At 49.8% G+C, this 17,933-nt stretch overlaps 7 protein-coding genes across 7 annotated transcripts; 5 read left to right on the top strand and 2 right to left on the bottom strand.

Annotated features, from left to right (window-relative positions):
• Window positions 1-1,369: 1,369 nt before the first annotated feature.
• Window positions 1,370-4,225, bottom strand: BC939DRAFT_465767 (Disintegrin-domain-containing protein). The gene is made up of 4 exons (XM_051557560.1): window positions 3,924-4,225; window positions 3,467-3,740; window positions 2,945-3,375; window positions 1,370-2,857 (listed from the first exon to the last, which is right to left on the bottom strand). The coding sequence occupies exons 1-4, from the start codon at window positions 3,979-3,981 to the stop codon at window positions 1,620-1,622; spliced, it is 2,001 nt and encodes a 666-aa protein (XP_051407555.1). The 5' UTR covers window positions 3,982-4,225; the 3' UTR covers window positions 1,370-1,619.
• Window positions 4,226-5,348: 1,123 nt separating this feature from the next.
• Window positions 5,349-7,094, top strand: BC939DRAFT_465765 (uncharacterized protein). Its single transcript, XM_051557559.1, has one exon. It carries the CDS (start codon window positions 5,388-5,390, stop codon window positions 6,954-6,956), a length of 1,569 nt encoding a protein of 522 aa, XP_051407554.1. The 5' UTR covers window positions 5,349-5,387; the 3' UTR covers window positions 6,957-7,094.
• A 455-nt stretch (window positions 7,095-7,549) lies between these two features.
• BC939DRAFT_507364 (uncharacterized protein) lies at window positions 7,550-11,958 on the top strand (the record flags this gene model as incomplete). Its single annotated transcript, XM_051560878.1, has 5 exons — window positions 7,550-7,568; window positions 7,668-10,069; window positions 10,161-10,226; window positions 10,320-10,664; window positions 10,738-11,958. The coding sequence occupies 5 exons, from the start codon at window positions 7,550-7,552 to the stop codon at window positions 11,956-11,958; spliced, it is 4,053 nt and encodes a 1,350-aa protein (XP_051407553.1).
• Window positions 11,959-12,058: 100 nt separating this feature from the next.
• On the top strand, window positions 12,059-13,169 carry BC939DRAFT_465761 (uncharacterized protein). Its single transcript, XM_051557558.1, has 3 exons — window positions 12,059-12,309; window positions 12,444-12,668; window positions 12,784-13,169. Exons 1-3 carry the CDS (start codon window positions 12,207-12,209, stop codon window positions 12,870-12,872), a joined length of 417 nt encoding a protein of 138 aa, XP_051407552.1. The 5' UTR covers window positions 12,059-12,206; the 3' UTR covers window positions 12,873-13,169.
• On the top strand, window positions 12,646-13,169 carry BC939DRAFT_465759 (uncharacterized protein). The gene has a single exon (XM_051557556.1). The coding sequence runs from the start codon at window positions 12,874-12,876 to the stop codon at window positions 13,147-13,149; it is 276 nt and encodes a 91-aa protein (XP_051407551.1). The 5' UTR covers window positions 12,646-12,873; the 3' UTR covers window positions 13,150-13,169.
• Window positions 13,170-13,350: 181 nt separating this feature from the next.
• On the top strand, window positions 13,351-16,098 carry BC939DRAFT_465758 (uncharacterized protein). Its single transcript, XM_051557555.1, has 6 exons — window positions 13,351-13,475; window positions 13,553-13,726; window positions 13,837-13,867; window positions 14,014-14,233; window positions 14,346-15,611; window positions 15,704-16,098. The coding sequence occupies exons 2-6, from the start codon at window positions 13,599-13,601 to the stop codon at window positions 15,862-15,864; spliced, it is 1,806 nt and encodes a 601-aa protein (XP_051407550.1). The 5' UTR covers window positions 13,351-13,475; window positions 13,553-13,598; the 3' UTR covers window positions 15,865-16,098.
• On the bottom strand, window positions 16,097-17,795 carry BC939DRAFT_402591 (S-adenosyl-L-methionine-dependent methyltransferase; the record flags this gene model as incomplete). Its single annotated transcript, XM_051552686.1, has 7 exons — window positions 16,097-16,271; window positions 16,354-16,668; window positions 16,797-16,908; window positions 17,019-17,145; window positions 17,243-17,439; window positions 17,550-17,638; window positions 17,725-17,795. The coding sequence occupies 7 exons, from the start codon at window positions 17,793-17,795 to the stop codon at window positions 16,097-16,099; spliced, it is 1,086 nt and encodes a 361-aa protein (XP_051407549.1).
• Between the last annotated feature and the right edge of the window lie 138 nt (window positions 17,796-17,933).

Raw genomic sequence — 17,933 nt, 5'->3', positions numbered from 1 at the left:
CTACCAGGCATACACGCATAATATAGGGTCTACATCTGCGGACAAAACAACAATGCGCACGCCAGGTGAGTAAAGCTCCTTCTTCTTCAGACAGTGTCCAAAGAGCGGACGAGTGGGGCAAGAAACTACAAGACTTAAACGGACTGCAGGTTCGTGGAGATTAGTGGCGTGATGGACCCTGTTTGTCTACGCAGTAGGCCCATAATACACTATAGCCTATAGACAGAGCAATCACTTGAGAGCACAATAAAAATGCAGAGCTATATTGAATTCAGTCTATCCGTAGACACGCACTCTAAAGTGCATAGTGTGATTGCAAAAACGCGTATTCAGTAAGCAGCAATTGAAGTGGATAGCAATGACCAATATCATTAAGCCCGATTATTTGTGTGCATACAATGCAGCACAATAAGGTACATGCACCGGTATCCCCCTCCCAAATTCGCATCGACATGTGTGTAGATGTGTTTGTTGTTGTCAGCATATTAAATATTTTTATTGCACCGAAGAAAAGAGCTGCGGTACCTACACCCATCTAATTTCCATTACAAAGATCTCGCGCTGTGCATGTGCCTATATTCCTTTTCCTGCCAACTTGCAAGGCGGCATCTTTTGTTTATTTTTCTAGGGCCCTGGTGCCATCCCTAGTTTATAGGATGGACAGTGGGGATGGTTCATGTTGATGTCAAACCTTGCGACCCTAATTTACAACGAGCAACAATAATGACAAACAACAACAACAACAGCTATATCAATTGATCCACACGCAGACTAGGATCCTGTACCGCGCGTGGTATATTTTAAATTTAGTACCGTACGCCAACCCATCATACGAGGTGCCATCCTGGTGCATACCTCTGGCCAAAAGAACACCCTCGCATAATTCCTTGCTCCATTCAAGGTAAAGTACTTGGTCCTCTTTACGCGCAATAAACGGCACCCTCTCGATGTACCCATACCAGCAATGGTCAAAGTCCGTCTCCCTAATTTCGGTCGGTATGTGTGTGTGTGTGGGGTGTGTGTGTATGTGTGTGTGTAGGGTGTGTGTGTATGTGTGTGTGTGTGTGTAGTGGGATATCGTGTGCTATATAGCTTCAAATACCACGTTAAAACTGCATTGCATTAGTCTATGGGAGGTATGAATCTATCGAGGTGTCGAAAGACGATACATGCCAACGCTGTTCTGTAGATACTTTTTCACAGCGCCCCAGCCCTCAGTGCTGAGTAATATTCTTCAGAACACCTCTATTTGGAAGGTATCACGCACCAGCCTTCTACCGTTGGCAGTCAGATCCTTCGCGACGACATGTGGAGAGGCCTGCCAGCCCCGGAAAGCCGATAAACCGGATAGCATACTAGCTCCATCTGCGCCCTGCTCGCTCATTTAGGAATCAAACCGCTCGGCTGAGCTGAGTATGAACTATGAACTACTATATCTGCAACTCGTGAGGTATGATTTAGGAGCGGGCGCCCCATTTGAGGGTGTCCATGGTATGTGAACGGGCAAGTGAAGCAGGGCACGGTCAAGCATATATTTTGTTGATATTTTTTGTCCACAAATCTGCTCGACATGATTTACAAACCACTCTTTTTTAAATGCCAAATGTGGCGCCCTCGATCTAGACTATCCTCTGTTGATCCGCGGTAGTCCTAGATATTCCATGACGAGGAGAGGCCATGGGCGATGGATTGACGATATCGAACCCAAGGTCCTGTGCGAAACACTCGGCCACCTTGATCTCTTCCTGCTTTCTTTCATACGCCGATTTCTTCTTGTTTGATAAGGATGGTGACAACTTGGAAGACGCAAGTGAGGACGATGGCGATGGCGCCTTCGGTGCTCGAGATGTAGAGATAGTTGTAACCCTGGCCACTGGCGCCGGCATAATGTACTCTTCTGACGCAAACGAAGCTTCAGGTAGTGGTGGCGTCGGTGGACGGTTCACAGGGACGGGCTCAGAATCGATAGCTAGTGTCGAAAAGAACGAACTCACAGAAGTGCGATTATTCGCAATGTTTTCATTGTATCTGTCCATGGTCAGGGTACTGTCTAAGCGCAGGATTGACGATTCGTATTCGTCATTATAAGACGCAGTACTGATGCCACTATCCGATGCTTCGTCAATCTGCACCGTCTCCTTTCGAAATTTCTCTACTATAATATTAATGTTGGCCGCCTTGGATCTCACGGGCAGTAGTGGAGAAAGAGGGGGACTGTCGGACGAGAAGACATTCATGGCCTCGTCTGCATATGGGGAAGGCATGTTGTTGGTTTTTGGAGACGAGGTAAGAGTCACAGAAGGTAGGGGTGGTGGAACGTATACAACGTGGTTGTTGACGGAGATCGATTTTTGCAACGTACTGCCGCTCTTGGTATCTTTCCATAAAGTATTGCCGGGGGACGGGTTACGATAAGCAGGGGTAACCGGAATGGGTGCCGTGGGCCAGCTCGAGGTGGAGGGGTTCAGTTCCGGGTAAGAATTCACCGCAAGATCCTGCACCATCTCCTGCTCTGTCAACAACGCGTCCGGAGAATAGGCATTAGCTGAGCGAGCCAGGGTGCCTTGTATTCCCGCAGAAGATCGTCGAGTGAATGCGCTCTTGGGTTCATATGCGGGCAAAGTAGCGACGAGGCCATTCTCGCTCGGATCCAAACCGATGCGGATATTGCTTCGACGGTTGATGCTCTCGGACATCGGGTACGCGTCTTCTCGCTTCTTCGCGGTTTCCTCACGTATCCTCCTTCTTCGACGTAAAAAACAGATGCTGGCAAAACAAAATAGGAGCGCAAAGGCAATGGATGTTCCGCCGATTGCAAACGCCAGGATATTCTTCTTGAAGAACGAGGGCGCTTCTACTGAGAATATAAAGAAAAATGGATATTGTTAAGAACATTGTATGAGCTCTATTAAGCATACCAGTGCACGTCATAGCGGCTTCTTACTCTCAATACAGGTCCCGTTGGTGCAGACACCATCCTGGCCACATTCTGTTCCGTCAGAAAAATGCGTCGTAAACTGCATGCATCTTGCCGAGTCCCTAGAACCGCCCTTGGGATCAGTACAACTAATTTGACAACTGAGGGTGTCCTTTGCGCATGCCGTTGTAAAATTGAATCCCCCCGATGACAATGCCTGACACTGAAGGTCTCTGGCAGAGTACAGTGAAGATTCACAGCTTCCACCTGCCTTGGATTCGGTAGTGTTGGATGGTGTTGCTGATGCCGAGTGTTTGAGACAGCTGTTCTTATTCGTGGCCGGGCACTTTGCGCCAATTCCTGTGCACATCCCAGCCATGGAACACTCTGCGGTCGCGGGGCGGCAGACAAAGCTCACGGGCTGAAACTGGCATCTACTGCAACACTCCTGTTGATTGCTTTATCAATATGGAATGATTCATAAGTTACCAGCTTTCATGGATAGAGTATGTAAAGAACAAGAAGAAGAACATCGCTGCACGGCCTTACCTGCACTGTGCGCCCGGTACAAGTTTGCACGTCTTGGCATTGCAGCAAGGATCTTTCGCGCATTCAGTTGGTGATCCGCAATCGCATTCTTCGCCGTGTTCAATAATGCCGTTGCCGCACACAGTGGGGGTTGGAATCGGTTGGGCGATTGCTGGAGTAGCAGCGGTATGCGCTAGTGATTTGGCATGTCCGGACTGAGCGGCATCGTGATCGCTGCGTCGGTCTTGGATAGCGTGTGTGAAGGGAAGGATGGCATTTTTCTGTGGGATGTCCGCTAGAACAGTACGAGAGCAGAAGGATTGGCGTAAGAGGTGACGAGAACATAAGATCTGATACGGCGTGTATGTAAACTGGTCTTTGTGTCTATGTCCTCGACATGGCAACATCATGAATATGATAGTGCAATGTTGAATGTAGGAGAGCGATGAAAGTGGAGGTAGGGGTGTTCATTAGTTACCGGACGCAATGTGGATTAGCACAGCAATCGATGCTACTGCGAAAAGCCGCGTCCTCATCTTTGTTGGCTATGCGGATTATGCTAGAATCAAAGCCCTGTCGGTCTGAAGTAACTGACTCGGTCGAATGAATACTGTAATGCAGATGATTATGGTGCAAAAAGGAAGGAGTGAACAGGTAGCAGCGGTCAGAGGAGGAGGGGTTGGGTTAAGGTACCAGCTGTGTTAAAAGGATATGGGGATCGCGTTTGATTGTTAGCGAGCAAGAAGAGGAGAGTCAATGCATGCATTCAAGGCAAATAAGAAGATGAAATGTAACGAAGAAAAGGATCGAAAGCATACGCTATTTTGCTCGATGGCCTTCAAACTCGAAGGATTCAACTGTATCGTCGGCTTGGTCCCTAATGCTTTGATGTTCCATGCTTCCTGACCCCGTCTGTTGTGAACGGGGCCTTTTACCGGTCAAGCTATTATAGTACGAAAGTGAGCTATATAGCCATGTATTTCAAGGAGAGACAAGCTTAAGTATATTTTTGAGCGGTTGAGGTATCATTCTGTAGTCTTGTTAGAGAACATGACGGGATTGCGCGCAAGGAGAGGGCTCAAAAAGAGCAACATCGAAGAGACAACGGAATCTGATGCACAACTCGAGAAGAGAAGGAGGATGGGAGGTAGGAGTCTGCGTTTGCAATGTCTGAGGATACCTCCTTGCTGCTGGCGCTACCCGACCATACTCGGTCTTTTGATGCAGGCAGAGGGAGCCCGTCTCTTTGGTCGGCCCATACAAGATTGAATAGGAGAGGGATAGACATCTACGAGAACTGCAACCGGCTATTTGTTGCCGCTTTCTTCTTTTAATAACAGTGGTGACGACTAGTATGGGGCAGCAGCATCAGATTCGTTCATCAAGGGAGGATTCCATCCGAATATTGGCCTCCCAAGAAGCCAAATGTAGCCTAATAGGCAGCAGATGCAAAGAGACACCCTCAAAAAAAGGGGGGTAGTACTCCTACAAGGAGAATTTGCGTTCATTGCAAAACTCCTAATGCCATAACGTAGACCCTTGTATCGTATTCTAGCCCCCCGAAGAGTATCCCTATATGGCTCGCACCAAAAGTGATAAGTCCCTGCATTGTGTGCATGTAAATCTTCCGTGTTTTGATAAATATCAAATAGCTGACCCCAAGGCCGTAGCTGATGACAGAACATTCCTAATGTTGCGATCTCGATTACGAACGTCCTTCTCCATCCTACCCACAACATACAATATTAAAACGCGTTCCTCCAGCGTTCTACAGCTTCTTTAGACGCGCCGAAATTATGGTCGCCGTGCGAAAAAGCGATTTTATTGGTCGAGGCGGAATGCCTCTGTGAAACGAACAGGATTGTCAGGTGATAGTTGGTCTGGTTCATAATGCATTGCAGGCGGGCAGCATTTTTCTTTCACACATCTCATTATTATCATTATGACAAGCGCTCCCATAAGCCTGTCCTCGCTATCGTCTAAGCAACTATCACCACCGCTACGGCAGGAACCGCATCAGGACCTGGAGCGGGAACTACAACAACAAGAGCAGATGCCATATAAGGCTGAGAAGCCCCCGTCCCCTCCGTCCCCTCCGTCCCCTCCGTCCCCGCTTGCTGCCCCGACTTCACCCCTGGACATCGAAGAGGTCCTCTACGAGATTGTCTCGTATCTCGACAAGCACTCGCTCCACAGCTGCGTCTCTGTCTCGCGGATATTCTACCGCGCTAGCATCAGGGCTCTTTGGTCCTCCATCCAATGGAAGTGTTATATGTGGACAGACTCCTTCCTCCCAGAGTTCGAGCGCTATGGACACTATATCGTCGAGCTCCACGAAAACTACAATGCCGACTTGGATATGATCGCCCGCGTCTGCACCAACCTACAGGAACTTCACCTGAACTGGACACTGGCAACAGACGAGAAACTAGAAGACGTTCTTCGGAACTCGCCCAAGGTTTCGTCGCTGTATCTCTTTAGCTGCAGGTCTCTTACTTCTCGTGCGCTCTTGCACATCGCAGGACTAGCGGGATTGAAGCGGCTGGAGCTCAAGAACATGATCCATATCGACGAGTCTTCCCTCGTGACATTGTTACAGTCCTGTCCCTTACTGGAGCATCTAACATTGGAGGATGTTCGTCTGGACAGAGTTACACTCAACAGTTTGGGCTCGGTTCCGCTGAACATCAAGTCTCTGGCGCTGACCAGATCCTCCCCTCCTGGCAGTTTGATCAAGAACATCCTTCTCAATGCGCCCAACATCAAGGAGCTCTCTCTGGCTAGGAATCTTCACTCGATATTGTCAAAGGACGACCTGCTTCCTCTCATGGACGTGTATAAACACATTACCCACCTCAACATGGAATCTTGCAAGTGCGTCAGCGGCGAGGCACTTCTCGCCCTCATCCACACATGCCCAGAGCTGGAGAGGGTAAATATGAGTGGAACCCACATTGGTGATGCCTCGTTGGAAGCTCTCGCTATTTACTGCCCGAAGGTGGTTAGTTTGAACCTGGCCTGGTGTGCACAGATCACGGACGAGGGATTATTGCGACTACTAGAGACTTGCAAAGGATTAAACTTCTTGGACATCTCCACTTTGGACGTCATATCAGCGACAATCTTCCGACCAGAGTCCCCATGGGCATGCACACAGCTAGAAACCCTGATTATGATTGGAATCAACATGACACGGCCGCGAGGATCTGTCCAGGGGAACCATACAATGATGTTCAGCCAGCTGAGTCGCCTGGAGAGCCTTCAGGATCTGGCCATTGGAGGTGCCAACTTGGTGTTGCAGCTAGAAGCGGGGCTATCAAAAATGGAGAAGCTGGGGAATCTGGAGTCGTTCAGGGTCAAGCACTTGCAAACTGTCCTGGGAGACGATGAGATTCGCTGGCTGGTCGAGGCATGGCCAAAGCTGAAGCGCGTCCGGTTCGAGTCCGGATCGTTGCCAGCCCCATGGTTCCGCTATTTTCGACGCCAACGCCCACATCTTGTTCTTGGCTAACAGCCTTTGTTCCTTTTTTTTTTTTTTTTGGTAGCCATTCCTGTGCCCATAAATACAACACTACGTAGTTTTGATCCTCCATGGTCTTTTACCATTGTAAATAAACGCTGTATGTGGGAATCAAGGAGAAATGAAAAGGATAAAGGAGCGGGAAAAGTACTCAGGCCTTTTTGCAGTAAGTCAGCCGCACATGGGAGCATTGATGATGATCGCTGTGACGTGGCACATTCCGTGCAGCGCCCTCCCTGTACGCTTGAGAACAACTGAGCACCGCATCCAAGTAAGAGACGCAGACATCATATCATCGCAATCATCCGTCATCTTTCCCCATCCATCCAGCACTCCTCCCATTTTTTCTTCCCTCTCCTTCTTGGTTCCGTGGCCCTCGCATCCCGTCTTTTCGATCCGCCATTCTTCAGCAACCAGGGATACCACAACGCGCTAGGATTCATTCGTTGCCGTAAAAGTCGCGTCCCAACTTGATCCGTATCCTTTCCTTCTTCGTCATCCCAACCAAGCGCCAGCCGGGCTCCACTCTTTCGTCAGAAACCCATCGAACCTCAGAACCCTAAGACGAGCGGATTATACACGCCATGGATCCAAACATCCCAGGTACAAAGAGAGTATCTGTCCCTGTCTGCCAGATCGATCTATCCCTCTTTCATTTATTAACCTAGCCCTCTGCTTGCCCGTTGGCACCAACCATCCTAGGTGGACCCATCCCTAGGAACGGCCCTCCTGTCAACATTCAGACGCGGCCACCTGCCTCACCCGGAAACAGTAGCATGGGCTTGAACGTGCGCCCACCATATCCACCCAACCAACGACCACCGCCGCAACAGCAACAACAGCAGCTTCAGCCGCCGATGCAGGGTAGCTCTCAGGCTGGCCGATCACCAATCTTGAGTCCCTTTCAGAAGCAGGACCCTAATAACTTCACGGGACAACAGCATTCCCCCATCAACCCAAACGCCAGGTCTATGCAGCAGCCGACACAGCCAGGTGTCCAACAGGGAGTGTCCGGCCCAGTGCGTCCTCCTGGTGTCTTTCCAGGACCTGTGCCTGCTCAGCGACCGCCGCCTCAACAGCAACAGCAGCAACAGCAGCAGCAGGCACGGCCTCACCCTCCTCCGCCGGGTGGTCAGCAGCCATCCCAATTTACTCACCCTGGAAAACCAATGCTCGGTTCTGTTAATTCTGGAAGCCAAGGTCAATTGAGGCCTGGAGCAGGATCGCCCCAAGCGCAACCTACTCAGCCTTTGCGCTCACCGATGCATCTAGGGCAACAACAGCAGCAGCAGTACCCATTACAGGCACATCAGTCATTGTCAAGCGGACCTAACTTGCGTCCATCTACCTCTCACCCAAACTTGACAGGAGGAGCACCAAACATGCAGCCGGGCGGTAGCAGATTCACACCACCTTCCCCTAGTGCGGGGGCACGATCGCCACAGATCAAACCTATGCAGTACTCTCCACAGGGTCACGGAACCCAGGCACATCCTTCTGTTCCTCAGCAGCAACAGCAACAGCAACAGCAACAGCAACAGCAACAGCAACAGCAACAGCAACAGCAGCAGTCAGTCATGAGGCCATCCATGTCTCATCCACATCTTTCTCTGCAACCTGGCGTCCGTCCTGCCCCTGGACATGGATCTCCTGTGCAAGCACATCAACCTGTTACTGTTCGGCCTCCCGGACCCATAGTGCAGCAGCAGTCAAGACCCAGGCCACCCCAGGCGATTCCCCAAGGTCAAGCCCCTCTTCAACACGCCAGCCCAGGGACTTCCGTGCAGTTGGAAATGCCGACACTCAGTCCAAGTGAGCCCAATGGCGGTCAGCAGCAGCAAAGACCTCAGCAGGTGCAGCAACGACCTTCTGGCGCCAGACCAATTTTAGACCAAATGCGGCAACAGGCCCCACCAAACCATCCAGCGCATCTTCAAAGCCATGGACAACCACAGACCCCACAAAACTTGACTCCTACACAGCGACAGCCACAGCGCCCTGCACCTCCTCACCATGGACAGCCTTCACAACAGCAGCAGCAGCAACAGTTGTCGTCCCCACAGCCTCATCCTAGTGAACCTAGCGGATCCAAGGATCACGCCCCAAACCCTTCTGTGTACCAGGCCCGTACTGAGAAAGAACATCAGCCAGTGGCGGACCAGAGAGTGTCAAATGGCGAGCGCCTGCGCCAGCAAAAGCTCTCACCTCAACAACAACATGCTCTCCCACCTAACCCTCAGCATTTCCCTGGACATGGAGCCGGCCAGCAGCAACACCACGGACAAGCTGGAAACGCATTACAGCCGCCTTCACCGCGACCAAATTTCGTCCCTACATCACCAGGACAGAAGCCGCTGGGGGCTGCCGAGATCAAAGTGCTGGGTCCAACACCAGGAGTGCCTCCAAGATCTCCTGTTCAACATCAGCAGCAGCAAAAGCAACAGCAACAGCAACAGCAACAGCCACCACAGCCCTTCAGATCGCCTGAGCCTGAAGTATTTCCATTAGTCGAACCTGATGAGCCGCTCTTCGATATAGATGACGATGGCTTCAAAGATGACGATATCGAAGGGGGTAGTAAACCTGTAGTGCCTCCATCGGCACCTTCCAAAGCGCCCACCACCCAGCCTGTTATCGATCAATCCCCACCAACAGCTGCAGGAGGTCCTCCAACGGGACCACCTCGAGGACTACCAAGACAGCTGTCAAATTCTATGGGCTCTGGTCCAGCACGGATTGCTCAGCCATCTAACAACCCTTCTTCCCCTCCTGCAAGCGCTTTTCCGCCAGCAGGCTCACTTAAACCCCGTGTGCGACCTCCTCCGGGTAACAAAGTGTTTACGCCGTATGTTCCACCTGAGCGACCTTCTCAAGCGCCAGTCATGTACAGCCAGACTGGCCAACCCACGCTATCGCAGCCCTTCTCGCAGCGCGGCGATGAATCGTCGGTGGGACATTCGTCCGTCGCAACATCCATGGTGCCTCAGGGAGCTAACGCGGCGTCAAGTAGTGTTCGACCCAGGGAAGCTGGATTACAGAAGCGACTTGTCGCGGGCGAAATTAATGCATCAAAAGCCGGCAGCCCTCCCAGCGCGAACGCCATGGTATGAGGAGAATGAAATCCACTGCGAACGTAGCGATTTATTGAATTCTGTCATCTTGACTTACGTGTTTGTGCATCTTTCTATGCTATAGTCGCCTCCGTCTCCCAAGTTGCATGGCCAGAAAGGGCCTGCTATCCTTAGTGCATCTGGCCAGAAGGTAGAGCAGTCTATCTGTCTTTATTACTATATTCTGGATGTTTGTACTCACTTTAATATACTCATACGCATGTTTTCGTTTCAAACTGTATAGCCTTTCCCCTCTGCAGCAAAGACTTTGAAGACATGGGCGATTCGAGGAGGATTGATCTATTTTGGCTACACTGCAGTCTTCAACTGCGGGCAGGACGCGGCAGGTGTCAGAGGTCTTTATTGCAAGGCTACTAACGGCATTAGTGGTCTCGCAAAGCCCTTGTTCGCACCTTATTATAATACTTACTTGGGAACCCATGTTGACCGCTATGTCAAGCCTGTTGCTCGACAGAGTCATCGTATCTACCTCAAGGTGGCAGACCCTGTTGTTCAAGGCGCTGCATCTGCAGCTGGACGTGTTTACGATGCTACCGCCAAAAAACATGTGGACAACGCCAAGGACAGGGTAAGGGAGAATTAGTGACCAAACCCCCTTGATTTACTGTGTGACGAATACTAATACTTATAATGCTCACTAGGTTATCTCCATCTTGCCGTACCCCTTCAAGCCTGAATCATCGAAAGGTGCTAAGCAGGCACTCAAAAATGAACAAGAAATGCCTCAAAACGAGGTACCTGAAGTGGATAGGATTTCGAGGCAACCGGTGCATGTATCTGAGCAAGTGGTGTCACTAGACGGCCAGAACCAGTTCACAGAAAACCTCGAGAGTACAATCGACACTGTGAAAGAAGACGTTGGCGATAGACTGGAGAAGATTGTGCAGGCTGTTCGGGAAGACATTGCGGATGTGAAGGAAGCTGTTCTGGAGCACGTGGCGCCTATTGTAGAAGCTGTCCAACATCAAGCGGAGAAGATAGTGGAGCTGGCTACGGAAACTAATGAGCAGGAGCAAAAGGAATCGGAGGGATCTCAGACTGAGCAGCACCAAGGTTTGGAAACGAACGGCAGGGATAGCGATGATTACAGCCACAACGAGAAAAGGCCCCTGGATGAAGACATTATCAACCGGATCGCAACCTTTAAGGACTCTATGAAGAATGTACATGAAGATGTCAGCGAGCGCAATGAAAATAGCGAGGATCGAAAGATCGTCCAGCCTGATGAGACCAAACCGGAGGAACCCACTCATGTAGAGCCGGCCGAAGAACCCATCCCTGAGCCAGTAGCGTCCACAGAAACACAGGCCGATCCTAGTTTGGCATCAGAGGGCGAACATATTTCTGTCACACAACCGGAGGTGACTTCAGAGTCCCCAGCAGAACCTTCATCCAGCACGGTCGAGTCGACACCAGAGTTTATGGACCGTCCCACAGAAGCCTCTGAGCAGGATGAGCAGGCTCCGACCACGAATGAGGTCCCTGTGGAGCCAGTGGAAGTCGTCGCGGAAGAAAAGCCCATTGTCGAGGCGACGGCGGCACCGACAGAGGAGGAACATAGAGAGCAGATTCCTGTCCCCACCAGTCAGACGAGTGCACCAGAGGAGGAGCAATCCTCAAGACACTCTCAGCCCAAGGAGCGCGATGACCACTCAGTAGAGAAAATTAATGCTGAGGAAGATCGCAGCAGCAATATGAACAAGGAAGGGGAACATATGGAGGTTGTGGGGGAGGTGAACCAAGGTGGAGCAGAATCCGTATCGGAGAAGGAGGCGGAAGGCGATGCGACTCTTGAGCAGCAGGCTGCTCCAAGTTCAAAAGCAGAGCACCAGAATGGCTCAAATGCCCATGATGAACTGTAGTGGATGAACCTTGACGGCATTGTATTTGAATACCATGCACCCCTAAGCAACCTATACGAATCCAAAGTATGCTTCAAAATCATAGACTACTTCTTTTAACATGCGAGGCTAAAAACTATGACGTCACATATTCGTGCGCAGATGTGCGGATCATTCGTGCTGCTTAGATCCTTGTGCTGATGCACTTGCCCTTCGCATTCCTGTAACATACACCGTCTTCCACGCACACTTGTATTCATATATCCGCCATGTCGATCGGTGTTCCCATCAAGCTGTTGCACGAGGCCCAGGGCCACATCATCACCATCGAGCTGAAGACCGGATCTGTCTACCGAGGCACACTCTTTGAGGGTAAATAATCAATACAGTAGCAGCAGCACAACAGAAGGAATAGGCATAAGGTTAGAGACACTCGATACGGTGATGGATATTGTACATGGACTGACAAATTCGTTTTTTGTTATGCCATATTCGCAACTGTATAGCTGAGGACAACATGAATATTCAGCTGAAGGATATCACGATGACAGCAAGGGACGGCCGTTTGACACAATTGGATCAGGTCTATATTCGAGGATCTCATATTCGGTTCTTCATCGTACCAGACATGCTCAAGAATGCGCCAATGTTTAAGCAGCAAGGGGCAGCGTCAATGAAGGGCAAGGGTATTGGATTAGGCAGAGGCAAAGCAACAGTGGCAAGAGCACAAGGTATGGCATTGTCTTATTTTTTTTCGATCTCTGGTGTGTTGATCTTTAGTCAAGTTCTTGGGATCAAGGACAGATCCTCAATGTCTTCAACTGCATATTTTTGTATTATCGCTAGCTCGAGGTGGAAGGGGAGGAAGGGGCGGATTTGGTGGACGTGGAAGTGACAGAGGCGACTTCCGTGGTCGTGGTCGTGGCAGGGATTAGAATGGATAAAGGAACGGTAAAGGGCTTCAACATTGCAACAGCTAATATCAACAGTAGAGCAGTCATCTACTATTGCTGGCTTTCCTTGGCTCTTTTATTTATCAGGACCTCAGGGCAAAGCGACCAAAAAGAAATATATACGCGGATCGACAATGGAGTCTTTCTTTCTTTCCTTCCTTCCTTTATTCTTTTGTTTCCCGTACCACATGTAATGATATCAACTGAACACTCCAGGACTGAAGGAGAGCGCAATAAAATAAAGAACTTGCATGGATGAACAAGTACACCTATTGAACCGATTGAACCTATTGACCTGTTGAGCGCGTTCGTTAGCACAGAGGAAATGAAAGCTCCCCTATTGGACTGCTCTTGTTGAGAAACATAAATAGACCGACTTGATACAGAAATGTGCAAACAAGATCTTTATATGAGTCGCCCTAATCCTGGCTGAGCAGAGCAGATTCACATTTCTGCAAAGGCTACTTTTTTCTATCCTTCCTTTTTGACCACAGCGCCTCTGCTGAATCACAGCTTCGATCAGTCAGCGCGTTTCCCTCTGGAGTGTAGCATTGTCCTCCATTCGCCCTGCGATTTACATTTTCGGTAAGGTCTTTCTGTCCGCCGCAAAGATGGCCCTCATCACCTCTATTATTAAACTAACGCTTCTCGCATGGTTTTAGAATAATATCTTACTGAAGGTGTCAACAACAGGAAGCAACCAGCAGCATGTCGAAGCGCGGCACAGAGAACCAGCTCACAAAGGATGAATACGAGCGGGACGATGACGATGATCAGTCATCGTCCGTGATGGGCACCTTCAGGAAGGCGTCGAACGATGAGTTGGCAAAAAGACCGTACGCGGAGATCTCTTTTCACTCTAGTGCCCCTCCCGCACCTTCTCTGTCATCGTCATCGTCAATATATCTTAACACACATGCTGTCTTTTGCTCCGATTTCGATCTAGTATAAGAGCGATGCGTCGTCTTGGCTCAAGGGTATGGCGTGTCAAAAGAACAGGAACAACAGACCATGGAACAATTGCGCAAAGATCCAGCGGAGCACACAATACTCATACAGCCTGCGAATGCGGTTTTTTTCTTCCTTTTATCCTTTAATCCTGTACGGATACGCCCTTTTCTAGACATCTTCGAATGTGAGCGATGACGGTGCAAAGAAAGTCATGCCTTTCTCGTCTCTCTCGAGCCCGCCTCCAAATTTACCTCCATCGCAGGAACGGCCTAATCCGTTTACCCAGCAGGCGTCAAAACCGAATCCCTTTGCCAACATTAACTTTGGCACATCCGCTACCACTACAGCTGCTTCATCAGCCGTAGTGCCAGCAATATCCCAGTCTACCTTCTGTATGTTTAGCAATGTGGATTTTGTATGTTGGCGATTACTGGAGTTGACGAAGGAAGGAAACCCCCTATCAGTATTAACAAAAATGGTCCTTCTCTTTGCTGTTTGATGTAGCATTTGGAGCGCTCCCACAGCCTGCCATCAGCACTACTACTACCACTAGCGCCACTGCTCCCACAACACAACCAGTATTCAGTGCGCCCACCACCGACTCACCATTTGCCAAGGGCACATTCACCTTCAACGTTGGCAGCAACGCCACGCCCATCGCCACCCCAGAAAAGGCCTCTGCAGATAGCGCCTCCCCTGATTCTGTCACCGTAGATCGTGAGGGGTATGAGCGAGCATTGCGTGGCATTAACCAGAACTTTTTGAAGAAGATTCAAAAAGACCTGGAAAATAATCCAATCGTCAACCTGGCCCAGATCTTCAATACATATCTTGGGCAGCGCATTAAAATTCGCAAAAAGTTCCTGGGAGTCGAGGAGCCGCAAGTGATTGTGTTGAACGACGATAGCGACGCGAAGGAGAAGACAACGGGCGAGCATCATGCGGCGACCAGGATTACGAGGTTAGGAGCAGGAGCTGCAGATTCGCCAAAGATAGGATTTGGACTGCCAGTGGAACTTACAGCGAAGACGGCATCCAAGAATCCTTTTGCAGGAGTCCCGTATAACAATGGGACGAAGATGGATATCTCTCCGACTGCAGTTGCGGCTTCGTTGGCAGCAGCAGCGGCGCCATCGGGACCAATGTCATCTCCCGGATTTTCAGGCATTGGATTTGGTGGGTTTGGATCTTCCTCAATGAAGGGTGCAGTAGACCCACCCAGAAACCCGACTGCGTCGTCTGCATGGAGCTTTGGAGTCCCCAGTAACAGTACTAGCAATAGCAGCGGTGGTTTCTCTTTTGGTTCTACGGCACCGTTTGCGCCAGCATCAACGGCGGCATCGACGACATCGATTGCGCCTGCGGCGACTACTCCAGCCCCCTTCTCATTCAACCCACCCAAGCCGTTCGCATTCTCGACATCCACGCCAAAGACGAGTCCTGGAAGCACCCCTCCCAAACCATTTGCGTTCCAGGTGCCTTCGACTGCGACTGTATCAACATCCTCGTCATCATTGTCATCATCAGGCGTAGGCAACCAGGATGACAATGAAGGAGTACCGGATGATACGAAGTCACAGCTGTTGGAGAATCGTGAGGGCGAGCAAGGCGAGACAACGGTATATGATGTTCGGGCGAAGCTGTTTGGATTAGATGATGGTCAGTATAAGGATCTGGGGGTGGGACAGTTCCGGGTGAATGAGAACGACGAGACGAAAAAACGCCGTATGATTATGAGGACAGGAGGCACCGGAATGATCAAGATTAATAGTAAGTTGTCCTCTGGAAGTCTTCATGTTTAATGTCCTTTATGTGATCTTGTTTTGTGCTAATTTGTGTTTGCTATGAAAATGATGTGTTAGGCTGGGTTATTCAGGGCATGCTTCCGAAGGTCGAAAAGAATGTTGTTACACTATTTGCAATTGAGGACGGCAAGCCAAAGAAGTTCATGGTGCGTGTCAAGGAGGCGTCTTCTGCAGAGGAGCTGTACAAGGAACTGATGGCAGGACAGAATAAGGCATAGACGTTTTTTATCCGGCTTGCTCTCTTTCGTTTCCTTTCTCCCTCTTTTTTTTTCTTTTCTATTAATATAACCAATCATTCAGACCGGCATGAGAAGGATACAAAGACCATCCATTCCCTATTCATATGTTTTTCTGACCTTTTTTGATAACAAAAAATAAAGAGTATTTGGGCCCAGTGAACTTGGTTTTTGAAGACTTCTGCTATTCCTCGTTTTTTTTTTTTTTTTTTTTTTACTTGCTGTTGTCTGTGAAGCGTACAGAGTTGAAGAGGAGACTGATCAGCTTGGCGCGCTCATCCTCGTAGCCTGATGGCTGGGCTTTTGCGTTATAAGCCCAGGCGATGCAGTAGTGTCCCGCTAGCAGCTGCCATTCCTCCACCTCGTCAAAGATCTCCAGTGCGGATATCCTACAGAATGAAGACATTAATGCGTTAGTCGTATGGATTTCGCCTCAACAACCAATACTACCCGCCTGTAACTTTTCCTTACCGTTTCATCTCATCCTCAGGCAGATCATCAAGCAACGTATTCATGCTAACAGCCTTGGCGGCCAACCATCCACGGGACAGAAAACGCTCCTCCTGGCTTTTCAGAGACGGGTATGCATGAATTCCTGGCAATTCAATCTGGCGTGCTTTGAGGTTTCGGAGCATCATGGCTCCAAAGGCATCTATGGGATTGATCTGCTCATAGACGACAAAGAGCGAGGCGTCGAGGTTCTTGCCGACCCAGTCGACAATCGCGTCCGAGGCGTGCGGTTGGATGTAGATCAGGACACATTCTGAAAGAAAGAGTGTTGGGAGACTAAGAGTCGGGACATAGTGAGGCTGTATTAGTATGGGTTGTGCGAGAGCTAAGAAAGTAAGGACATGAGGATACAAAGAGAAGAGGAAGAGAGGAAGAGAGGAGTAAAGGTGGAGGATAGGGGGTACCTGGTGTCGAATCCTTGGGCTTTAAGTTTTGGGACGATGATGTCGACGAATTCACGGAGATCACCAGAGAGGAGACAATAGTCCTCTGAATAGAGCTCTGTTCCTCCGAGTCCTGAGCATTGGGGTTAAAAAAATTGGCAAACCGGAGGAGCGCTGGTTAGAGTCAAAGAGGAAGATCGATATCGCAAGGAGAAACATCTCCGTGTTGTTTTCCAGGCATACCGAGTTTCAAATCGGGGTCGGCAATGATGTCCGTGAAGGCCTTGTTTTTCTTGATCACGGCGGCCTTCTTGGCAGTCGACTCTTGGAAGTCGATCTCAAAGTACTTCTGTACCGAAAGTCCCTTTGCCTGGTTTATAGAAGGGCATAAGAATTCCTCGTAAGCACCAATTTCCTTCTGGAGGGCGATAACATGTTACATGCAATATCTGCGCCTAGTGCAGTACCTTAAAGTTGAAATATCGCGTGTCGGAACCACAGCCCAATGAAACGATCTGTTTCCTGATACCTGCTGACAATGGCACTTTGGAGCCTGACGTGGTCGTTGCCGTCGCAGTTGGTGATGCAGTCGTCGGTTCGTTTGCTACGCTTCTCATGAATTGCTCCGTCAAATTGTCCAACGCCGCTGTCCTCAGATACGACCCTAAATAGAGTCCCCGACGAAGAATGGACAGGTTGAGATACTCAGTCCAATGTCTTTTTTTCAGCGAAGGGACCAATATAACGAAGGGGTCATTGCTCACAAACACGCACCTCGGTTGATCAATGGTGGCCGACGTGAAGGTCGTTTCACAAAATGCTTTACAAAAGGGTCGTTCAAGTATTCAAGGTTCACCGCCGATCTATAGCAGATAAACACGAAAACGGCGAACATCTAAGTAGCAGGATTATGAATAAAGAACATTTTGAACAGGTAAAGCCCGCTTACAGCTTGCTGATGATGGCATCGTCATCGGTACTCTTGATCACATCGTCTCGTCCCACACCTGGTTCATGCATCGCGTTCGGCATTGTCCGCTGATGATGCTGGTGATGCAGGTTGGTGTGCTGCTGGTGCTGAAGATGAGGTAGGCCTCTGTGTGGGTGCTCCGGCCAGTATGGTGGGCTCCTGTTTCCTGCGCCTGCTCCTGTTTCTGC

The sequence above is a fragment of the Gamsiella multidivaricata genome, assembly GCF_025024155.1.
Source record: "Gamsiella multidivaricata strain RSA 2152 chromosome Unknown BC939scaffold_92, whole genome shotgun sequence".
Classification (NCBI taxonomy): domain Eukaryota; kingdom Fungi; phylum Mortierellomycota; class Mortierellomycetes; order Mortierellales; family Mortierellaceae; genus Gamsiella; species Gamsiella multidivaricata.
Note: the sequence above shows the minus strand (reverse complement) of the source record. Positions and strands in the feature narration are given on the sequence as shown.

Excerpts from the sequence above, each read along its gene's own strand:
- BC939DRAFT_465767 (XM_051557560.1), bottom strand. The coding sequence starts at position 3,981 with ATGAGGACGCGGCTTTTCGCAGTAGCATCGATTGCTGTGCTAATCCAC. Across the intron at positions 3,741-3,923 it reads GCTAATCCACATTGCGTCCG|CGGACATCCCACAGAAAAAT; the intron begins GTAACTAATGAA and ends GTACTGTTCTAG. Across the intron at positions 3,376-3,466 it reads GTACCGGGCGCACAGTGCAG|CAATCAACAGGAGTGTTGCA; the intron begins GTAAGGCCGTGC and ends ATATTGATAAAG.
- BC939DRAFT_465765 (XM_051557559.1), top strand. The coding sequence starts at position 5,388 with ATGACAAGCGCTCCCATAAGCCTGTCCTCGCTATCGTCTAAGCAACTA.
- BC939DRAFT_465761 (XM_051557558.1), top strand. The coding sequence starts at position 12,207 with ATGTCGATCGGTGTTCCCATCAAGCTGTTGCACGAGGCCCAGGGCCAC. Across the intron at positions 12,310-12,443 it reads CCGAGGCACACTCTTTGAGG|CTGAGGACAACATGAATATT; the intron begins GTAAATAATCAA and ends GCAACTGTATAG. Across the intron at positions 12,669-12,783 it reads AACAGTGGCAAGAGCACAAG|CTCGAGGTGGAAGGGGAGGA; the intron begins GTATGGCATTGT and ends TATTATCGCTAG.
- BC939DRAFT_465759 (XM_051557556.1), top strand. The coding sequence starts at position 12,874 with ATGGATAAAGGAACGGTAAAGGGCTTCAACATTGCAACAGCTAATATC.
- BC939DRAFT_465758 (XM_051557555.1), top strand. The coding sequence starts at position 13,599 with ATGTCGAAGCGCGGCACAGAGAACCAGCTCACAAAGGATGAATACGAG. Across the intron at positions 14,234-14,345 it reads AATATCCCAGTCTACCTTCT|CATTTGGAGCGCTCCCACAG; the intron begins GTATGTTTAGCA and ends TGTTTGATGTAG. Across the intron at positions 15,612-15,703 it reads CGGAATGATCAAGATTAATA|GCTGGGTTATTCAGGGCATG; the intron begins GTAAGTTGTCCT and ends ATGATGTGTTAG.